The 21,231-nt window shown below is 43.2% G+C and overlaps 1 protein-coding gene across 1 annotated transcript; it reads left to right on the plus strand.

The window, feature by feature from the left end:
• The first annotated feature begins 5,763 nt into the window (after nt 1-5,763).
• Nucleotides 5,764-20,654, plus strand: LOC107303984. The gene is made up of 2 exons (XM_015835878.1): nt 5,764-5,864; nt 18,650-20,654. The coding sequence occupies exons 1-2, from the start codon at nt 5,764-5,766 to the stop codon at nt 20,652-20,654; spliced, it is 2,106 nt and encodes a 701-aa protein (XP_015691364.1).
• Nucleotides 20,655-21,231: the final 577 nt, after the last annotated feature.

Genomic DNA, 21,231 nt, shown 5'->3' on the forward strand with positions numbered 1-21,231 from the left:
GTTTTCTAAAGTATTAAACAGTATATTTTTAAAAAAGTTATACATAAAAGTTGTTTTAAATATTCAGATTAATTTATTTTTAATTTTTTTATTAATAATTAATTAGTCATATATACTAATTTGTTACCGTGTTTTTCGTGCTAGTTAACAAACCAAATGTCGAACGCAGCCTACATGGTCCATACCAATTTTAATTTGTGCCAGTAGGCTAGCTAGTAGCCAACTGTATGTTGGTGCTAATTATTTTGTAAAATATATTGCGAGTAAAGGAAACAAAGGAATTGTTTCCTTAATGTTTTTATAAACAAGGCAACTCCTGTGGTGTATGCTGTTGTGTGCTGCTAGCTAGCTTTGTATTCACTTCAATATAAAGTAGTACATAACTACTCTCTCACATTGAGTGATGAATCGTCCATATAATTTCCCAAAAATGATGTAGAGCAAATAACTTTTTAGTTAACCAATTTAAATAGATTGCACTCCAATTATTGGTTTTCTGTTTGTCCACACGTCCCCTGCTATCTCTATCAGATCAACCATCAATCACTACAATAAAATCGACAGGTCGGAACCAAGCATGCACATGGTTTGAAACTGTACTTTAGTACCTAATGGCATGGTCCCTACTATTCAGAGTTACCTAACTGTGCTTTGTATAGTATTCCTATTCTCAGATGCAAAACTTTTGATCAGTTTCTCTGGCTTCTTGCTGAGCCTGAGAGGATACGAAGAGTGTACTTCCAGTTGGCTATAACGAGACAGTGTTCATTCGTGCGTGTTGGATTATGACTCAAATAATCTAATCCTAATCTTAAATAATCTAATTTTAATTCTAGTTCCAGTCCTAATCCTAATCGTAGTACTAGTCCTAGTGCTAGTCTTATTCAATGCCTATAAATATAGACCAACCTTGTACATGTAATCCCGTAGCATTATCAGTGGATTTGTCTCCCGTGGTTTTTTCCTCTCTACTTCAGAGGGTTTTTTTTACGTTAAATCTTGTGCATTGATCTATTATTTCCTAACAAGTGGTATCAAAGCCAAAGATTCGATCTATCCTGTGACGGCGTTAGTTGTCGCGTGTCTTCGGTCGAGCGATCCGATCTGTTCTGCCACGGTATTCTTCCTCGCGCGTCTTGGCTGACTCCATCTCGTCGCATCGTGCGTGTTTGTCGTCGTGCGTTTCGTCCGGCCGCGTCGTCGTGGTGGTTCTCTTGTCGCGTCGCAGCAGCAGCGATCAGGACTCACACAACCGAGGGAGCATCCAATCTCTCTCTCTCTTTCTCTGTTGTTGCATGTTGCACGGTTCCCGGCGAAATCAATTCATCGTCAGTCTATCAACGAGTGAAACCACCAGAGCGTGCAAGTTGATTAAACAATTCAACATTTGAGCATCGTTCTGTACAAGCATCGTTGTCTCAACGAAAGTTGTTAGCTCCATCCAAACTTCGTACCAGGGAATTTTCTCTTTTTTTTAAGATCTGCTGTATATTTTTGATCTGCTATATTTTTTCTCTTTAATATGTCGTCCAAATTTGACATCGAGAAATTTGATGATAGGATCAGTTTTAGCATATGGCAGATTCAGATAAAAGCTATTCTCACCCAAGTTGGTATTCGGAAGGTATTGGGGGCTAGACCAGATGGTATGACTGATGACAAGTGGAAGGATTTAGATCAAAAGGCGTTGTCTGCCATACAACTCAGTTTGTCTACAGATATTTTGCATGAAGTTATTAACGAGACGTTTGTGTTCTCTTTGTGGAAGAAATTGGAGGCGCTTTATATGAAAAAGAGTCTCGCAAACAAATTACACCTGAAAGAACGTCTATACACAATTCGCATGGCAGAAGGTACCTCTATTCGATCTCATCTTAATGAGTTTAATTCTCTCATTATTGATCTTGAGAAATTGGATGTGAAAATTGATGATGAGGATAAGGCTATTTTACTCGTTGTCTCATTGCCTGCTACCTTTAAACATTTCAAAGAGATTATGCTTTACGGTAATCATGATACCCTTAGTTTTGAGGATGTTAAGTCAAATTTGTTGTCCAAGGAAAAATTTGACAGTGATCCTCGTTCTGAAGTTAAAGCTGAGGGGTTAATTGTTAGAGGTAGATCTTTTCAAAAGGTTGATTTTTCTAGATCAAAGTCCAGATCTAAATCAAGAGATAGTAAGTCTAGATTATTTTGTCGCTATTGCAAGCAAAATAGTCATGATATCTCTAAATGCCCTAAAGTGAAAAGGAAGGAAGAGATGAAGAGTAAAATTTAAGAGAAACCTACTCAGGCTAGTTTTGTTACTAGTGATTCTGATGGGGAGGTTCTAATCAGTACTACTAGTATTGAGAATCAAACTGCTTGAATTATTGATTCGGCTTGCACCTTTCATATATGTCAATATAAGGAGTGGTTTTCTACTTATGATTCTGTTGATACTGGTGAAGTTGTGATTGGTGATTATTCTCCTCTTGAAATTGCTGGTATTGGTTCTGTGCAAATTAAAACCCATGATGGCATTGTTAGGACCCTTTCAAATGTTCGCCATGTTCCTAGAATGAAAAGGAATCTTATTTCTTTGGGCACTTTGGAGTCGTCGGGATATAAATATGTCGGCGACAATGGTGTTCGTAAGATTTCGAAAGGCAATCTTGCTATTCTAAAAGGCAATAAAATTGGCAGTTTTTATTTCTTGCAAGGATCTACATTTACTAGTGTTGCAGTTGTTTCTAGTATTGCATCAGATCCTCACACCACCAAGCTTTGGCACATGCGTTTGGATCACATGAGTGAGAAATGTATGCATTTACTTTGCAAGAAAGGTCATTTGAACAACATTGGCAAACTTGATTTCTGTGAACATTGTGTCTTTGGCAAACAGAAGAGGGTTAGTTTTAGTACTGCTACTCATCGGACTGAAGGAATTCTTGACTACGTTCATTCTGATCTTTGGGGTAAATCTAAGTTTCGTTCTCTTGGTGGATGTGAGTACTTTATTACATTCATAGATGATTTTTCTCGCAAAGTTTGGGTTTACTTCTTGAAACATAAAGATGAAGCTCTTTTAGTGTTTCAGAAGTGGAAACGATTGGTTGAAAACCAAACTGGCAGAAAAATAAAGAAGCTTAGAACTGACAATGGATTGGAATTTTGTAGTTATGAGTTTGACACTTTGTATGCTAAGCATGGTATTGCAAGACATTTAACTGTTCCAGGGAGTCCTCAACAGAACGGTGTGGCAGAGCGTATGAATGGCACTGTTCTGGAAAGAGCTCGTTGCATGCTTTCTAATGCAGGCTTGTGGAATAAGCGTGCTTTGTGGGCTGAGACGATTTCTACTGCATCTTATTTGATTATTTGTTCTCCAAACTCTGCCATAAATTTTTAAATTCCTGAAGAGGTTTGGTCAGGTAAACCAGTTGATTACTCTAAATTGAGAATTTTTGGTTGTCTTGCTTATGCTCATGTTAACACTGGAAAATTGGAGCCTAGAGCAAGAAAGTGCATATTTGTTGGTTATGGTTCTGGTGTCAAAGGATATCGTTTATGGTGTCCTGAAGCTCACAAATTGATCATTAGTGGTGATGTTACTTTTCATGAAGATGTTTTTCTATCATCGGTTAGTAATACTCCCCCAGTTGAAACTGAAACTGATGAAGTTGTTGCAAAGAATTCAGAATTTGAGGTAGTTTCACCTACTATTGATGTTGATTCTGATTCTTTAGTTCCCCCTGCTACAGAACAAGCTTCTGGTTCTACATCTTCTAGTAACAAATGATCATTGTATTGCTCGAGACAGACCTAGAAGGAATGCTTCTATTCCTACTAGATATCGTGACACTGATGGTATGACTTGTTTTGCTCTTCTTACTGCTCAAGATATTCATGATACCATTGAATCTTCTTCTTGTTCTGAAGCTATCTCATGTGTAAATTCTTCTAAGTGGTTGACTGTCATGAATGAAGAAATTGAGAGCCTTCGTAAAAATCATACATGGGATTTGACGAAGCTTCCATCAGATAAAAAGCCATTGAAGTGCAAATGGATTTATAAGGAGCTTCCATCAGATAAAAAGCCATTGAAGTGTAAATTCTTCTAAGTATTTCTGGAGTTGAACCTGCAAGATGGAAAGCCCGTTTAGTGGTAAAAGGTGACCAAAGGGAAGGTATTGCCTTCAATGAAGTTTTCTCTCCTGTTGAGCGTCACTCTTCGATTCGGGTTATACTTGCTTTTGTTGCTTTATTTGACTTGGAGTTAGAGCAACGTGATGTTAAAACTGTTTTCTTACATGGAGATTTAGATGAGGAGATTTATATGATACAACCTGAGGGTTTTGCTGTTCCTGGTGAAGAGCATTTAGTTTGTCATTTGAAGAAGTCTCTTTATGGTCTTAAACAAGCTCCTAGGCAGTGGTATAAAAGGTTCGATTCTTTTATGATTGCACAACAATATTCACGCAGCAATTATGATAGTTGTGTCTACTTTAAACAATTTCCCAATGGGTCATTTGTTTATTTGTTGCTTTATGTGGATGATATGCTCTTTGCTTTTCATGACAAGCCACTGATTGATCAGTTGAAGGCTCAACTTAGTCATGAATTTGAGATGAAGGATCTTGGTCCTGCGAAGAAAATCCTTGGCATGGAAATTCAGCGTGACCGTAAGGTTGGTACACTGTTTCTTTCTCAGAAAAGTTTCTTTTCTTTGTGTGGTTCAGCTGTCAGTTGGAAAGCTTCGCTTCAGTTTGTTACTGCTCTTTCTACCACTGAAGCAGAATATATTTCAGCTACTGAAGGTGTCAAGGAGGCTATTTGGTTGCGAGGTCTGATTTCTGAACTTGATATTCGACAGGGTACTAATGTTGTTTATTGTGATAGCCAGAGTGCTATTTGTTTGACGAAGAACGACATGTTTCATGCCAAGACTAAGCACATTGATATTAAGGACCACTTTATTCGTGATATTGTTGCTCAAGGGCAAGTTACTGTGTGAAAGATACACACTGAAGACAATCCTGCAGATATGCTCACGAAGTCACTTTCCAATAATAAGTTTAAGCATTGCCTGGACTTAGTAGGTGTTCATGGTGCTTAGCTACCCTTCGGGGTTTTGGAGACATTTTCTTCTAGTTCATGTTTATAGGGATTTTGATTCAAGGGGAGGTTTGTTGGGTTATGACTCAAATAACCTAATTCTAATCCTAGTACTAGTACTAATCCTAGTCGTAGTATTAGTCCTAGTCCTAGTGCTAGTCTTATTCAATGCCTATAAATATAGGCCACCCTTGTACATGTAATCCCGTACCGTTATTAGTGGATTTGTCTCCCGTGGTTTTTGGTTTTTCATGTTAAATCCTGTGCCTTTCTATTGTTTCCTAACAGTGCGTGAAGTAACTAACGCGTAAAATGTACTGATTAACTATAAAAAGCTTGGAAAATTGATATGATTTTTTTAAATCAACTTTCATATATATATATATATAATTTTTATAAAAAACATACTGTTTAGCAGTCCAGAAGTGCACACAAAAACTAGTGAGTCTGGTTTAGGTAACTTTGTCAAACAGCAGAGCCTAAATATACGTATGTATGTATATACGTACGTACACAGCTCCAACCAGGTACTCGGAGTCAAAGGTGCATTGACTAATGGACAGTGTCACTGGCTCACTGCTAGCTAAATAGCTTCTTTCAGAGAGTGTTTGTAGCGGAATACCTCACTCACAAATTCGTTCTCCACACAAATCGAAATTCACAAGAATGGCCGAAGGTGCCTTGAGCCTATGGAACGCGTGGGCAACGCAGATCCTGGTTCTACTGAGCCTCGGGCTGCAGATCCTCCTCCTCCTCCTTTGCAGGATGGCACAGTTGTCTGAGTCATCCGTCTACTCCAGTTGTTAGTAGAGTCCTTAGCACCAATAAACTACCTTTTCGTTCTGAGTATAAGAAAGAGTCCGTTTGTGATGCATGTCAAAAGGCTAAAAGTCATCAGCTGCCATATCCTAAGTCTTTTAGTGTTTCGCATCATCTTTTGGAACTTATTTTCTCTGATGTTTGGGGCAATGCTCCTAGTTCTGTTGGTGGCAAACAATATTATGTTAGTTTCATTGATGATTATAGCAAGTTTGTTTGGATCTATTTGCTTAAAAATAAATCTGAAGTGTTTGATAAATTTCTTGAGTTCCAAAAATTGGTTGAGCGACTCTTTGATCGCAAAATCGTAGCTATGCAAACCAATTGGGGAGGGGATTATCAGAAACTCAACTCTTTCTTTGGCAAAATCGGTATATCTCATCATGTGTCATACCCTTATGCTCATTAACAGAATGGGTCAGCGGAAAGGAAACATCAACACATTGTAGAGGTTGGCCTAGCCTTGCTTGCACATGCTTCCATGCCGTTAAAACTCTGGGACGAAGCTTTCCTCGCCGCTGTATATCTCATAAATCGCATTCCTAGCAAAGCCATTGACTTCTCTACTCCTTTAGAGCGGTTGTTTCATCAGTCACCCAATTACACCTCTCTTCGGGTTTTTGGTTGTGCATGTTGGCCAAATCTTCGTCCCTATAACACACATAAACTCCAATTTCGGTCTAAAAAATGTGTTCCTCGGCTATAGCACTCTCCATAAAGGTTTTAAGTGTCTTGATCCCTCTACCGGTCGTGTTTATATATCTCGAGATGTTACATTTGATGGAAATGTTTTCCCTTTTGCTCACATGCATCCTAATGCTGGCGTTCGCCTCCGCTCCGAGATCTCTCTCTTGCCATCCACCCTTGTTCCTCTCGGCTATGATCAAGGGGAAGAAATGCAGAATAATCATATGTCTAATACTCCTGATACTAATCTTGATGCTATTGATTCCTCGTATGAACCAAGTGCAGAAAATACAGGACAAAATGATGCAGGAGAAAATACAGCAGAAACATCTAGTGGTCCTCATCGGGTGGACGGTGCAGCAACCAGCGATCAGAATCAGAACCAGTCGTCTGCAGCTCGTGGCTGTTAACGCCAGATTCTGGCAAATCACCGTTAATGATTGAAACACGGTTGAAAACCGAATCGGATAAAAAAGCTCGAATCGGCTGGAGATAAAAAGCTGGACGCGGGGAGAATGCAGCCGATAGAGTTCGGATCGGACAAGAATGGGAGTCCGATTGGGCCTAAAGCTTGGAGATAAGTTCGGTAGTTAACCGTGAGTCCATGTAGATTAATTAGGATTTATCTCAAAGTTTGTTTAGGATTCTGTTATTTAATTAGAGTCTGAATAATGTAAAGTTAGGTAGTAGCGGATTATTATCCGGTTAGTTGTTTCCCGGGGCTATAAATATAGGTGCCCGGGGTCTTTGTAAAATATCTCTCGATCAATTAAACTTCGCGCATCGCATCAGATCTTCGACTTGCTTGAGCTTTCGGCGCGGGGTTTGTCAGCTTCGTAATGTAAGTTCAAGTTCGTCAGAAACCCATTGATCAACTAAGACAGAGTTGTCTCGGTCGCATCCGATCCTCCGTTTGGTTGATCAGTGGGCTGAGTTCTATCATTATTTTAATCTATTTTGGCTTGAGGTAATGGTAGTTCTCAATCAAGTCCTCATGAGTTCTTCTATTTGACCTGTTCACATGAGTCTTGCCAATCTAATTCTGTCTCGGTTCGGTCCAATCAATTAGGTGTGCTTGGTTCATGTTATCAGATTGGATTAGAGGCTTGCGAGGGCTTATGTTATCTTTTGTAATTCATTGATTAGCCGGTTAAACCTGTTGATGTTCATGTTTCTGTGGTTATATCATGTGAAATTGCGTACTGCCTCGCTTAAGTCTGGTCTATGTATGTTTGGTATGATCTGTTCATGGAAGTTGTCCGATGGGCTGAGTTTAATAGATTGATTGATGGATTACGCTGCTTTGCTATCTCGTTATTCACTTGCCATGATATTTATCTGATGACATGCGTGGTTATGCTTAGATCTGTACTGTCTCGATTACGTTCGATATTTTAGATCTGGTATGGGCATACATGTTGTTGGTTAATATTGTTTTTATGCGGATGATTAGTATAGCATATCAGTTTATTGTATAAATTCCATGTTTAGTCTTATATCGGCTAGCGATTTAGTGGGTAATAAATGTTGGAGCGGTTCGATCGGCCAATCAATCTTAAAACTGTCTCGGTTGGGTCCGATCTTTTGAGATTAATTTGCTGGTTGACTTATCTGGTATTTATCCTGCTTCTAACTTAGCCGATTGAGTATATTTATACCTGTTATCACGAAATTCCTGTAAAGCCGATCGTCTAGTCCATCGGCTAGGGTCCTGGGACAGTATCGGCTATCCGGCCGATAGCGATTTTAGGGTTAACTGTATCCATGTCGTATCTTGTCAGTTACAGGATCAAACTGACTGGCACGTCCGGTATATCTAAGAATTAGGTCCTGCACTGAAATGGTCTAAGATTAATTCCCAGGCCTACGTGTGTGACCGTTGATTGTTATTTTCAGCGTCAACACATTTTTGGCACGCCCAGTGGGACATGAACTACATCTTCCATGATTTAATCGGTTCCTTGGTAGAAATCTACATAGACGATGTCGTGGTCAAGTCAGGACTAGTGGACGAACACCTGGGCATTCTTCGGCGCATACTGGAGAGAACAAGGCAGTATGGATTGAAGATGAACCCTACCAAGTGTGCCTTTGCTGTCTCGGCTGGGGAATTCCTGGGATTCATGGTACACAAGAAAGGAATCGAGATAACCCAGGGATGCCTTCAAGGGATAAACGACACTCAACGCCCGGAAGATAAGACAAAATTACAATCCTTGATCGGCAAAATTAATTTCATCCGAAGATTCATATCAAATCTGTCTGGAAGAATCGAGCCCTTCTCTCCTTTGCTGAAATTAAAAGCCAATCAAGAATTCTCTTGGGGGGAGAGTCACCAAAGGGCGTTTGACAAAATCAAAGAATACCTGAAAAACCCTCCAGTTATTATGCCACCCAAAAAAGGGGTACCCTTTAAACTTTATTTGTCGGCCGATCAGAAAACTATCGGCTCGGTACTTATCCAAGAAGTAGACGGCAAGGAAAGGGTGGTATATTACTTGAACAGAACGTTGTTAGATGCCGAAACCAGATACCCAGAAGTCGAAAGACTATGCCTATGCTTGTATTTTTCATGCACCAAGCTAAGGCATTACCTGCTGGCAGCCGAGTGCACAGTCGTATGTAAAGCCGATGTGATAAAATACATGCTATCAGCCCCAGTCCTGAAAGGAAGGATGGGTAAATGGATTCTGGCATTAACGGAATATGACTTGAAATACGAGTCGGCCAAAGCAGTAAAAGGACAGGTAATGGCCGACTTCATAGTCAAACACCACAAGGAAGCCGATTACGTCGAAATCGCACCTTGGATAGTATTCCTCGACGGATCGGTCTGCAGACATGGGTGCGGCATCGACCTAATGATAATCTCGCCTCGGGGGGCATGCTTTGAGTTTGCATATACAATCAAGCCGTATCAGACCAACAATCAGGCCGAGTACGAAGCATTGATCAAAGGACTGGAACTGTTAAAGGAGATAAGTCTCGAGGCAGTGGAGGTCATGGGGGATTCCTAATTGGTAATCAAACAACTATCTGGGGAGTATGAGTGCAGAGATGACGTCCTCAGAACCTACCATGAAGCGGCTAAAGAACTACTTGGAGATTTCAAGCAAATCACATTGACTCACATTCCTCGAGAGCAAATATTGAAGCAAACTCCCTAGCCCAAGGGGCATCGGGCTACCGGCCGATGAATGCAGAAACCGAAGCAAAGATAATGCAAATAGAGCTAATTGAAGGAGCATGCATATTATGCGCGGAAGCCGATGACTAGAGACAGGAGATTATCGACTATCTAAAGGATCCGTCATCATTGGCCAACCGGAAAGTTAGGTACAAAGCACTCAAATATGTACTACTCGAAGATCTGCTATATTACAGGACGATTGATGGCGTATTGCTAAGATGCCTAGACAAAGAGGAAGCTAAAGTAGTAATGTGCGAAGTGCACGATGCCATATGCGGTACCCATCAATCGGCCTACAAGATGAAGTGGTTGCTGCGGAGAGTGGGGTAGTATTGGCCGACTATGCTGGAAGACTGCGTTACATATTACAAGAGCTGTCAAGACTGTCAAAGGTTCGGCAACATACAGAGGTCTCCGGCATCGGCTATGAACCCGACCATCAAACCTTGGCCGTTCAGAGAATGGGGCATCGACATGATCGGACAGATATATCCCCCGTCAAGCAAAGGACATAAGTTCATACTGGCGGCCACAGATTATTTCACCAAGTGGTTCGTAGCCATACCGCTCAAGAGAGTAACTTCGGCAAACGTGATAAATTTCATAAAGGAACACATCATATACTGGTTCGAAATTCCTCAAACAATAACCACAGACCAAGGATCGGTATTTATCTCGGAGAAATTCCAACAATTCGTCGCTGGTATGGAAATTAAACTACTCAATTGATCTCCTTATTACGCTCAGGCCAATTGACAGGCAGAGGCTTCAAACAAAAGCTTGATCAAGTTAATAAAAAGAAAGATAGCCGAGCAGCCTAGGAGATGGCATACCTTGCTAGCCGATTCGCTCTGGGCTTATTGAATGGCATGCCATGGATCCGTCCAGGTCCCACCCTATCAACTGGTAAATGGGCATGAGGCAGTAATCCCATGGGAAAATAACATCGGCTCTAGGAGATTGATGTTGCAAGATTAGTTGACGGCCGATGAATACTATAATCTCATGATGGATGAATCGGAAGAAGTTGCCCAATCCCGGTTAAGGGCGCAAGAAAAAATAAAAGAAAACAAGGCTCGAGTATCAAGACACTACAACAAGAAAGTCAAGTCCAAGACTTTCGAAGAGGGTGAACTGGTATGGAAGCTGGTCATACCGATCAGATCTAGAGATAACGTCTTCGGCAAGTGGTCACCGAATTGGGAAGGCCCCTTTCGGGTTCACAAGTGCGCCCCGGGAAACGCATATATGCTAGAGGGATTAGATGGAGAAGTGTTCGAGAGAGCTCTAAACGGGAAGTACCTAAAGAAATACTATCTGAGTGTATGGATAAACACTTGATCGGCTAAGGCCGATTAACGTGAAAGTCGATACAATCAAGTATCGCCTCAAGATGGCTGGTGTCAATACATCGCCCTTAGACCAAAAACTCATCACAGAAGCTACATCTCTATACCAAGATCTATCACAAATCGGAAAGGAAGCGGTAGCCGTTCATTGAAAGCCAAAAGTGCCAAAGGGCAATAAAGTGTCAAGCAGTAGCAACAAGCTGGTTACATAAGAGAAGTTAAAATTACAAGCCCAAGTATCTCTTCAGGGCGGCAATCGCAGACAGGCGGACATCATCGGCGTTGTGAATGATCTTCAGATCATCGGCATCGGTGCCAGGGACTGCCTTCAGGGATCGACGGCTGCGGATGGCGGTTTGAACAGCAGACTTCAGAATACTTTCTTGAGCAATTACGACCGATGGAAGATCTACCAGCCTCTGTTCCTCGGCCAGTAAGCTCTCGGTGACTTTGGCCAACCGCACTTCCAGCTCGGCCTTTTCCTTCCGCAACCTTTCAATACAAGTTGATATGCCCGGTGCAGCCAGTTCATCTAGTTTGGCCTTCTCGGCTACGGCCTGTTCTCGGTCTGCTTGAAGCCGCACCTGAGCGATAGCCTGGGAAGCATGATCGGTGATCCTTTGCCGTGCCTAGAGCACAGGGATCCGATGGGACTCGATGTAGCCCGCAGGAGCTATAGCGTCCACTAGGTCGTCAGGCAACCGATCTTGGATTTCTTCGATTCTCGATCTAATCGGCCCGGCATCATTGATCAGCGTGTCGATGGGGTAGTCCAATCGGGCTAGGATATCTTGAAGTTGGGCTCGAAGGTCAGCCAGCAGATCAACAGGCTCATCGGCGTCGGCTTCAAAGGGATCCAAGTATTGGCCGACGTCGAAAGAGAAGAAGTCACCTAAGTCCTGAAATAGAGACAACGGGTGAGCCTGAACATGGGTCAAGCAAGAGGATGAGCTGCAGAAGGATACCTGTACCACGGAAGCAGCATCGGCCGATGGGTTGGGCACACCAGTAGGAACTTCTCCTAGGATGAGTGCCGGTGTTGGATCAATATCGGCCGGTTGGGTCGGTGAACTGGGAGCATCAGGAAGCTATTGCAAGAAAAGCGAAATGTTAACCGAAGATACAAAACCAGATGGTAGAGGCACCATCGGACACGTACCTTTGCAGACGTGGCGGCTGGCTTGAGAGACCGATGAGCCACCCTCTTTCTCTTTGTGCCGGATTTCGGGGATGGGCCAGATGGTGAGGCTGGGCTCTGTGGCACTGGCGGTATGACAGCAGCAGCAGTAGGACCACCGGCAGTGGGTGACACCGGGGTAGCATCGGCCGATTGCTGGAGACTGCAGGGAACAGAATTAGCAACACAATCGGCAAAATATAGATGCAAGGGTGTGTTATAAGGCAGTTACCTGCAGAGAGGGAAGAAGACAAGCAATCACCAGCTAGCGAATTTCGGTGTTGGAGACATCCTCGGTAGCAGCATTGACGGCGGCATCCAAGTCGGCCGATGATGCAGGGGCCGGTAGGGCTACCGCCATCGCCTTGGCCTTCTTTTTCTTCGGGGCCAAAGTGACCTTCTTACTCCTAAGAGGCCTCTTCACCGCACTCGATGACCCCGGGAAGTTCTTGATATATTCGTTTGGGGAAGGTGCTCCGTGGCCCAAGGAGGGAAGAGCTGATGAGGAGTACTCGATCGGTTTGCCACTTCTGCTAACAGCGGGAATTGCGACGGTAGGCTATAAAAGAAGAGTTAGTAGCCACCAAGATGAGGTGTCAGAAGTAAAGATATAAAATTAGTACAACAGTTACCTCAGAATCAGCTCATAACCGGGGTCAATCCGATTATAGAAGAAGCCGACAGCAGCTGAAAATAGATGTTGGTGCAGTTCCTCCCACCAGCCGATGTAAAGGTCCAGCACCGTATTCCCAAAAGAAAAGGAGACCATTGACCCAAGTGGGATAGCTTCGGCCATTCTGGAAATTTTGTCAAACTCTAAGGCCGAGGCTACATGGCCTCTCATTTCAATCTTGCTGACAGGCTGCCAGGGCCGGATGATAGAACTCGTAAGACGGGCTGGCCAACCGCCCGACGTGAAAGCTCACTGGTAGTAAGCCCGGCGTACAAGCAAAGGAGAAGTTCTCCGAGGAACATTTATCGGTGTGCACTTCATCCAGCCGAAGGATGCTCGGAACTTCGTACTCTTGAAAATCCGGATAGGCAAATCAAGTTTGTGCATTAGGATCGGGTCCCAGGTAGCAGATCTTGAATATGCGTGCCAATCGGGCAACTGACATTCGATGGCCTGGGAAGGTAGATACCACTTCCCCATAGGACATACATCTCTGGCTTTCGGCTGGTTCTGTCTCTAGGAAAGACAGTGAAGGGAAGCTACGCTGATAGAAGGCCGATAATTCCAAAACCATGGAGAGATAGAGGCGCAGCCATAGCTGAAGAAACCACCATGGGCCAGCGATATATCCAACTGGCTAGCCAGCCGATAGCTTGGAAGTCACTTGGTGAAGCATCTGGTAGACTGCTCCGAGCAGGTATTGGCCAAGAGGGATGGGATCTCCATCGGCTAAGCGTTCTGCCATGTTCTCGAAGTTGGTGGTAGGGCCTAGAGTTTGCCCGCAGAACACAAAACGCTCTAACCAGAGATTTAGGAAAGCGCTATGTTCCCTATGATCGGCAGTCCGAGAATCCTTGTGGTGGGAGGATATGTATCCTGACCAGCCTCCGACGCCCTTGGTCTGCAGCCGATGCTGGAAGGTGCCCTTCAAGTTTAGAGGGTTCATGGGCGCCATGATGTTCAGGCCAGTCAACATGACGACATCCATGAGAGTGGGGGTGAGCATACCATGGCCGTATGTAAATGCGTTCAAGGCGTCGGACCAAAAGTAAGAGGCGGCAGCTAGCAAAGGCTCATCCTTTTCCATTTCAGACAAACTTAGTCCTATGCAGTGGCCAATGCCTAGCTCGTCCCACTGGGTTCCATAAGTCTTATAGAGCCGATTGTACCAATCTCTCGAACCAGTTAAGGGAGTAGGGAAGGATCTGAAAGATTGGGTCCAATCGGAAGTATTGAGCCTGGCATTCTTGAAAGGGATCCGATTGGCTTCAGAGCAGATGATTTCTGTGGGTTCGGGATTGCCCATCGGCCCAAGAAAGTAAAACCTAGGGTTGGGGCTAGGAATCATAATTTGGTTTCTAAGTTGCTAAAAAAGGAAACGATGCGAAAGAGGAATCAGCTAACGGGCCGATTCAAGGCGTGGTACAAAGAAAATTCGCTAACAGTGAACCCTAGAATCAAGAAAACAGGGCATTCAATGGCGGAAAGCGAAAATACGGCAGGAACGAGAACTTACCTCTGGGACCTCGTACGGGGTGTCCGGTGATGAGCTCGTGGAGGCCATTGCTGGTAGAGGATGCTCGGCGTAGCAGGTTGATTGGCGCTGCTCCGCGGAACGACGGTGGGGAAATGTAGCCTCGAGCAGGAAATGCAGAGCGCAAGGGCTTGAGGAGCAGGAAGAGTGTGAAAATGAAAGTGTTGAACGCCGGAGCGGAATGGAAGCTTATAATAGAAGCAGGCGGAAAGTAACAGTTGGCACAGTGCACAAAACAAGGGATCCGTTGGGTGAACCGTTACACTAGCGAGTCGATGGCGGAAGTCGGTTACAAAAGAGTAAATTTTGGAAAAATGAATTATTCCGAAATTGGGGGGCATATGTTAACGCCAGATTTTGGCAAATCACCATTAATTATTGAAACATGGTTGAAAACCGAATTGGATAAGAAAGCTCAAATCGGCTGGAGATAAAAAGCTGGACGCGGGGAGAATGCAGCCGATAGAGTTCGGATCAGACAAGAATGGGAGTCCGATTGGGCCCAAAGCCTGGAGATAACTTTGGTAGTTAACCATGAGTCCATGTAGATTAATTAGGATTTATCTCAAAGTTTGTTTAGGATTCTGTTATTTAATTAGAGTTCGAATAATGTAAAGTTAGGTAGTAGCGGATTATTATCCGATTAGTTGTTTCCTGGGGCTATAAATATAGGTGCCCGGAGTCCTTGTAAAATATCTCTCGATCAATTGAACTTGGCACATCGCCTCAGATCTACGACTTGCTTGAGTTTTTGGCACGGGGTTTATCAGCTTCGCAATGTAAGTTCAAGTTCGTCAGAAACTCGTCGATCAACTAAGACAGAGCTGTCTCGGTCGCATCGGATCCTCTGTTTGGTTGATCGGCGGGCTGAGTTCTGTCATTATTTTAATCTGTTTTGGCTTGAGGTAATGGTAGTTCTCAATCAAGTCCTTGTGAGTTCTTCTATTTGACCTGTTCGCATGAGTCTTGCCAATCTAATTCTGTCTCGGTTCGGTCCGATCAATTAGGTGTGCTTGGTTCATGTTATCAGATTGGATTAGAGGCTTGCGAGGGCTTACTACTGGGGTTCTAGCCAGTGTTATCTTTAGTAATTCATTGATTAGCCGGTTAAACCTGTTGATCTTCATGTTTCTGTAGTTATATCATGCGAAACTGCGTACTGCCTCGGTTAAGTCTGCTCTATGTATGTTTGGTATGATCTGTTCATGGAAGTTGTCTGATCGGCTGAGCTTAATAGATTGATTGATGGATTACGCTGCTTTGCTATCTCGTTATTCACTTGCCATGATATTTATCTGATGCCATGCGTGGTTATGCTTAGATCTGTACTGTCTCGATTAGGTTCGATCTTCTAGATCTGGTATGGGCATACATGTTGATGGTTAATATTGTTTTATGCGGATGATTAGAATAGCATATCAGTTTATTGTATAAATTTCATGTTTAGTCTTATATCGGCTAGCGATTTAGTGGGTAATAAATGTTGTAGCGGTTCGATCGGCCGATCAATCTTAAAACTGTCTCGGTTGGGTCCGATCTTTTGAGATTAATTTTCTGGTTGACTTATCTGGTATTTATCCTTCTTCTGACTTAGCCGATTGAGTATATTTATGCCTGTTATCACGAAATTCCTGTAAAGCCGATCGTCTAGTCTATCGGCTAGGGTCCTGTTACGGTATCGGCTATCCGGCCGATAGCGATTTTAGGGTTAACTGTTTTCATGTCGTATCTTATCAGTTACAGGATCAAACTGACTGGCAAGCCCAGTATATCTAAAAATGAGGTCCTGCACTGGAATGGTCTAAGATTGATTCCTAGGCCTACGTGTGTGACCGTTGATTGTTATTTTCAGCGTCAACGGTGGTGTGTCTCCTTCGCCTGGCCAATCCAAGCGTGACACGTGCGCCACCAATACCACTGACGGGGCCCATGCGGACTCGTCTACAGGGGAGGCCGAAGAGACAGGAGGGGACAACTCCATCACGGCGACAAACAACACAGAAGAACATGGTTTTTTTGATTCTGGTACTATTCAACTAGAATATACTCTGGAAGTTGAAGCTACAGAAGCGTCTGCACCAACACGACCGCATACTCGGTCAAGAAGTGGAATACTGAAAGAAAAGGTATCTACAGATGGTACTATTAAAATATGGTTGCTTTACATCAACAGGTGAACCACAAGATGTAAATGAAGCACTAGGTGACAAGAATTCGAAAGAAGCAATGGATGCAGAGTATTTGGCTTTGATGAAGAACAAAACATGGCATCTAGTACCGCCTCAAAAAGGTAGAAATGTGATCGATTGTAAGTGGGTATACAAGATCAAAAGAAAGGTAGATGGAAGTCTGGATAGGTATAAGGGTAGACTGGTGGCAAAAGGCTTCAAGCAAAGATATGGCATAGATTATGAGGATACTTTTAGTCCCGTTGTTAAAGCTGTTACTATTAGAACAATTCTGTCTATTGCTGTATCTAGAGGTTGGAGTATGCGGCAGCTTGATGTACATAATGCCTTTCTTCATGGTTTCCTAGAAAAAGAAGTATATACGAAACAACCTCCAGGGTACGAGAAGTCTTCTTTATCAAACTACATCTATAAATTAGATAAGGCATTGTATGAGTTAAAACAGACACCTAAAGCGTGGTATTCGAGGCTAAGCACTAAGCTGCAGGAGTTAGGGTTTAAAGCCTCGAAAGCAGATATATCTCTATTTTTCTACAGTAAAGGGGATGTCACAATGTTTCTACATATCTATGTAGATGACATTATTGTAACAAGTTTTGTGCCTAGTGTAGTTCCAGCTTTGTTACAGGATCTTGGAAAGGAGTTTGCCTTGAAGGATTTTGGTGATCATTATTTCCTTGGCATTGAGGTAAAGAAGATAACTAATGGAATTTTGCTTAGTCAAGAAAAGTATGCATCTGAAAAACTCTATGTGAATGAGAGTAATTTACTTGGAGTGAATGATGCAACACAATATAGGCCTCGTTCGATAGGCAGGATAAGATATCTTATCTCCCTGTTTTCCACGCGCACACTTTCTGAACTGCAAAAGGGTGTATTTTTTGCAAAAAATTTCTATAAGAAAGTTACTTTAAAAAATCATATTAGTCTATGTCATATTTTTTAATAATTAATAATTAATTAATCATGTCATAATCTATTGCTACGTTTTTCGCACCGGATAAGTTAACTTATCTTCCTCCCTACCAAACACAGCCATAGAAGTATTGTTGGAGCGCTACAATATTTAACTCTCACAAGACCTGATATGTCCTTTCCAGTAAATAAGGTGTGTCAGTTTTTACGTGCTCCAACTACACAACATTGGGGTGTTGTCAAGAGAATTTTAAGATATCTTAAGCATACTACTAAATTGGGGCTTAAGATATGTAAGTCGTCATCTTTGCTTGTGAGTGGCTTTTCAAATGCAGATTGGGCTGGCAGCCTAGATGATCGAAGATCTACAGGAGGCTTTGCAGTGTTCTTAGGTCCAAATCTTGTCTCATGGAGTGCTAGAAAGCAAGCAACGGTCTCTCGTTCTAGCACAGAAGTTGAGTATAAAGCCTTGGCAGATACAACAGCCGAGATAATGTGGATTCAAACTCTGTTGAAAGAGCTAGAAATTCAGGTACCACCCACTGCAAAAAATCTGGTGTGATAATATTGGATCAAAGTATATGTCTGCAAACCCAGTGTTTCATGCACATACAAAGCATATCGAGGTTGATTATCATTTTGTAAGAGAAAGAGTCGCCGGGAGACTCCTTAAGATAGAATATATTTCAAGTAAGGATCAAGTGGCAGATGGGTTCACTAAGGCGCTTGCTGTGAGACCGTTTGAAATGTTTAAAAACCATCTAAATTTGATAAGTTCAGATTGAGGGGAAGTGTTAAACATAGTATATCTCTTGTAAACAGAAATAGATAGAGATGCGCTTTATCTTGGCTATAGATAGATAGAGTTTCCTTTCTGTTGTATTAGGAAAGCCAGGTATTAAGCAATCTCATCTATATATATGTATTGATCTAGCTGGTGATTAAATCAGCGATTGCAACACGAAACCGCCGCACCGCTCGGTGTTCCTTCCACAGCTTCCGAACCTCTGATTTGTACACCGCCGGCGCGAATCGGATGCCTTTCTGATTTGGAGGTTCCTCCTCTGGCTGGCGTATCAGCTGGCTGACTCCACGGCGATATACGCCCTCGGCCACCTCTCCCTCAGCAGCAGCGTGACGACGCGCGACCACAGGCTTGTGGCGTTCTGGGCGCCATTCCTGCTGCTGCACCTCGGTGGGCCGGACAACATCACCGCCTACGCCCTGCAGGACAACCAGCTGTGGCTGCGTCACCTGGTGACCCTCCTTGTCCAGGCCCTCGGTGTTGGCTTTGTCCTCTACAAGCGTATCATCATCGGCAGCGGCGTGGCGACCCCTCTCTTGCTGGCCACCGTCTTCATGTTCGTGGTCGGCCTGGTTATGTACGGCGATAGGACATGGGCGCTGAAGCAGGGTCACTTGAGCAACATCCAGAGCTCTGTGAGGGAGCTACCGGGTAAGCAAATCCGCTGGTATAAAGGTTACCTGCAGAGTGAGGATCATTACAACTCCATTGATGAATTCCTTATACAGCGTGCTCACTCGCTGTTCCACGTCTGCAAGCGTGGGATAGTAGACTCTGTGAGCAATGTGGATACAGAAATATGGGAGACTGAAACCACCAGGACGATAATCAATAACCTGAGGAGAACACCGGAGAAGATGTGGAAGGTGATGGAGATGGAGCTGTCGTTGATGTACGACGTGCTCTACACCAAGGCAGCCGTGATCCACACCTCCATCGGCTACTGCATCCGAGTCTTCTCGCCGGTCGCCATTGCTGCCTCCTTCCTGCTGTTCCATTTCAGTGGCAGCGAAGATCTGCAGAACGGAGTCGAAGTCGCTGTCACGTATGCCTTGTTGGGTGGTGCCCTCGTGATCGAGACAGCCTCGCTGCTGAGTGCGCTGGGTTCAAGCTGGGCGCTCTCCTTCCTGTGTGGCACACGGTGGAGATGGCTTCAGCACAAGGCTCTATGCGGCGGAAGATGGCACCGGCTCCGCCGACTGGTGCTGAATCTTCGGTGGATTGCATCAAGAGTGACCCTAGGCTGCCTTGGAAGATCAAGGAGTTGGCCGAGCACGATTGGGCAGTTCAACTTGCTCTACTTCCGCGCTGCAAAGATCCATAAGTCAAACTGCTGTTTAAACATTTTAGGCTGTGTAGCCAAGAAGCTGGGATACGAGGATTGGTGGGATACAGCTTGCTACTCATGGAGATTGAACATTCCAGAGATGGCGAAGGATCAGGCAGTGAAAAGTCTCTCCAAGGATGATCTCAACACCATGGGCTTGCTTAGGCATAAATGGGACAAGCTGCCAGTCGACAAAAAAAGGTACCCTAAGCTAGCAAAAGCGCTGAAGAATCTGCGAGCTGTCGACTTCCACGAGAGCATCATCATCTGGCACATCGCCACTGATCTCATCCTCTCCGGTGACAGCGCAGATCAAACCAAGAAGGAGGCCGAACGCGTGCACTCCATCAGGGCAATCTCGAACTACCTTATGTTCCTCCTTGTGACTCAACCTGAAATGCTTCCTGGCATACTCCAGAACTGGCTGTACCAACGGACCTGCAAAAACCTCGACGAGAAATGCACAGAGTACCGTGACCAACTCATTTCTTCCGGCAGCAAGGGGAGTAGTAGTAACCTGGCATGCAGGCTGTTCTGGAACGACAATAGCACAGCCACCACGTTTGTTGGGCTCAAGCAGACCAACGAACTCGCCAAAATCCTACTCAACATGGACGCTGCGTTTGACCCTTCAATTCCTCGTCTCACGTATGCACGCAGCATTGCCAAGATATGGCTAAACTGGAACAGTGAAGAAGAATTGAAGGGTTTGGATCCAGTGAAGATGCTGCTTAGGTTTTGGTTGAACTTTCTCATATATGCTGCCAACCGATGTCACAGAGAGTCCCATGCCAAGAAGCTTAACGCCGGTGGCGAGTATACAACCGTCGTGTGGCTAATGGTCGAGCATATATACCAAACAAAAGAAAAAACAACAAAAAGTGAGACATAGGCCGATGGTGATCATTTGTATTCTACTACTATTGTTCTGTGCATATATGTACGCACCGAAAAATGAAAAATCCTGAAAGTTAATCTACACTACTTTAAAATAAAACAATGGTGGTGGCAGCCACCCCACCACCTGTCTTTCTTTCCTTTAGTGTTAAAAATAGTCATTCTATATGTTATTAATATCTTATTTCATCTCTAGAATACAAGTTTACCCCTCTCAAAGAATCTACGAAGCATTTGATATACAATTGCAAAGCATGGGTACTTTGCTAGTATAATAAAAATAATGGTCAGTGAACTTTGTGTATTTGAATCTCTTTACTGTTTTTGGATTTTTCCTTGTACTCTCTCTATATTTTAATAGATGATATCCTTGATTTTGTTTCTCACATGATTGACCATTCGTCTTATTTAAAATTTTTGTGTAAATATGTAAAAAATAAGTTATGATTAAAATATATTTAGTAATAAATCTAATCACAACAGAATAAAAAATAATTATATAGTTTCTTTTGACGAAGACGAATAATTAAACATGTACCAAAAATTAAGGGCGTGATCAATTAAAATATTGC

This window comes from Oryza brachyantha, chromosome 4, assembly GCF_000231095.2.
Source record: "Oryza brachyantha chromosome 4, ObraRS2, whole genome shotgun sequence".
NCBI lineage: Eukaryota > Viridiplantae > Streptophyta > Magnoliopsida > Poales > Poaceae > Oryza > Oryza brachyantha.

Coding starts and splice junctions, on each gene's coding strand:
- LOC107303984 (XM_015835878.1), top strand. CDS start 5,764: ATGGCCGAAGGTGCCTTGAGCCTATGGAACGCGTGGGCAACGCAGATC. Junction 5,865..18,649: donor CTCCTCCTCCTTTGCAGGAT/GGCACAGTTGTC, acceptor CTGATTTGTACA/CCGCCGGCGCGAATCGGATG.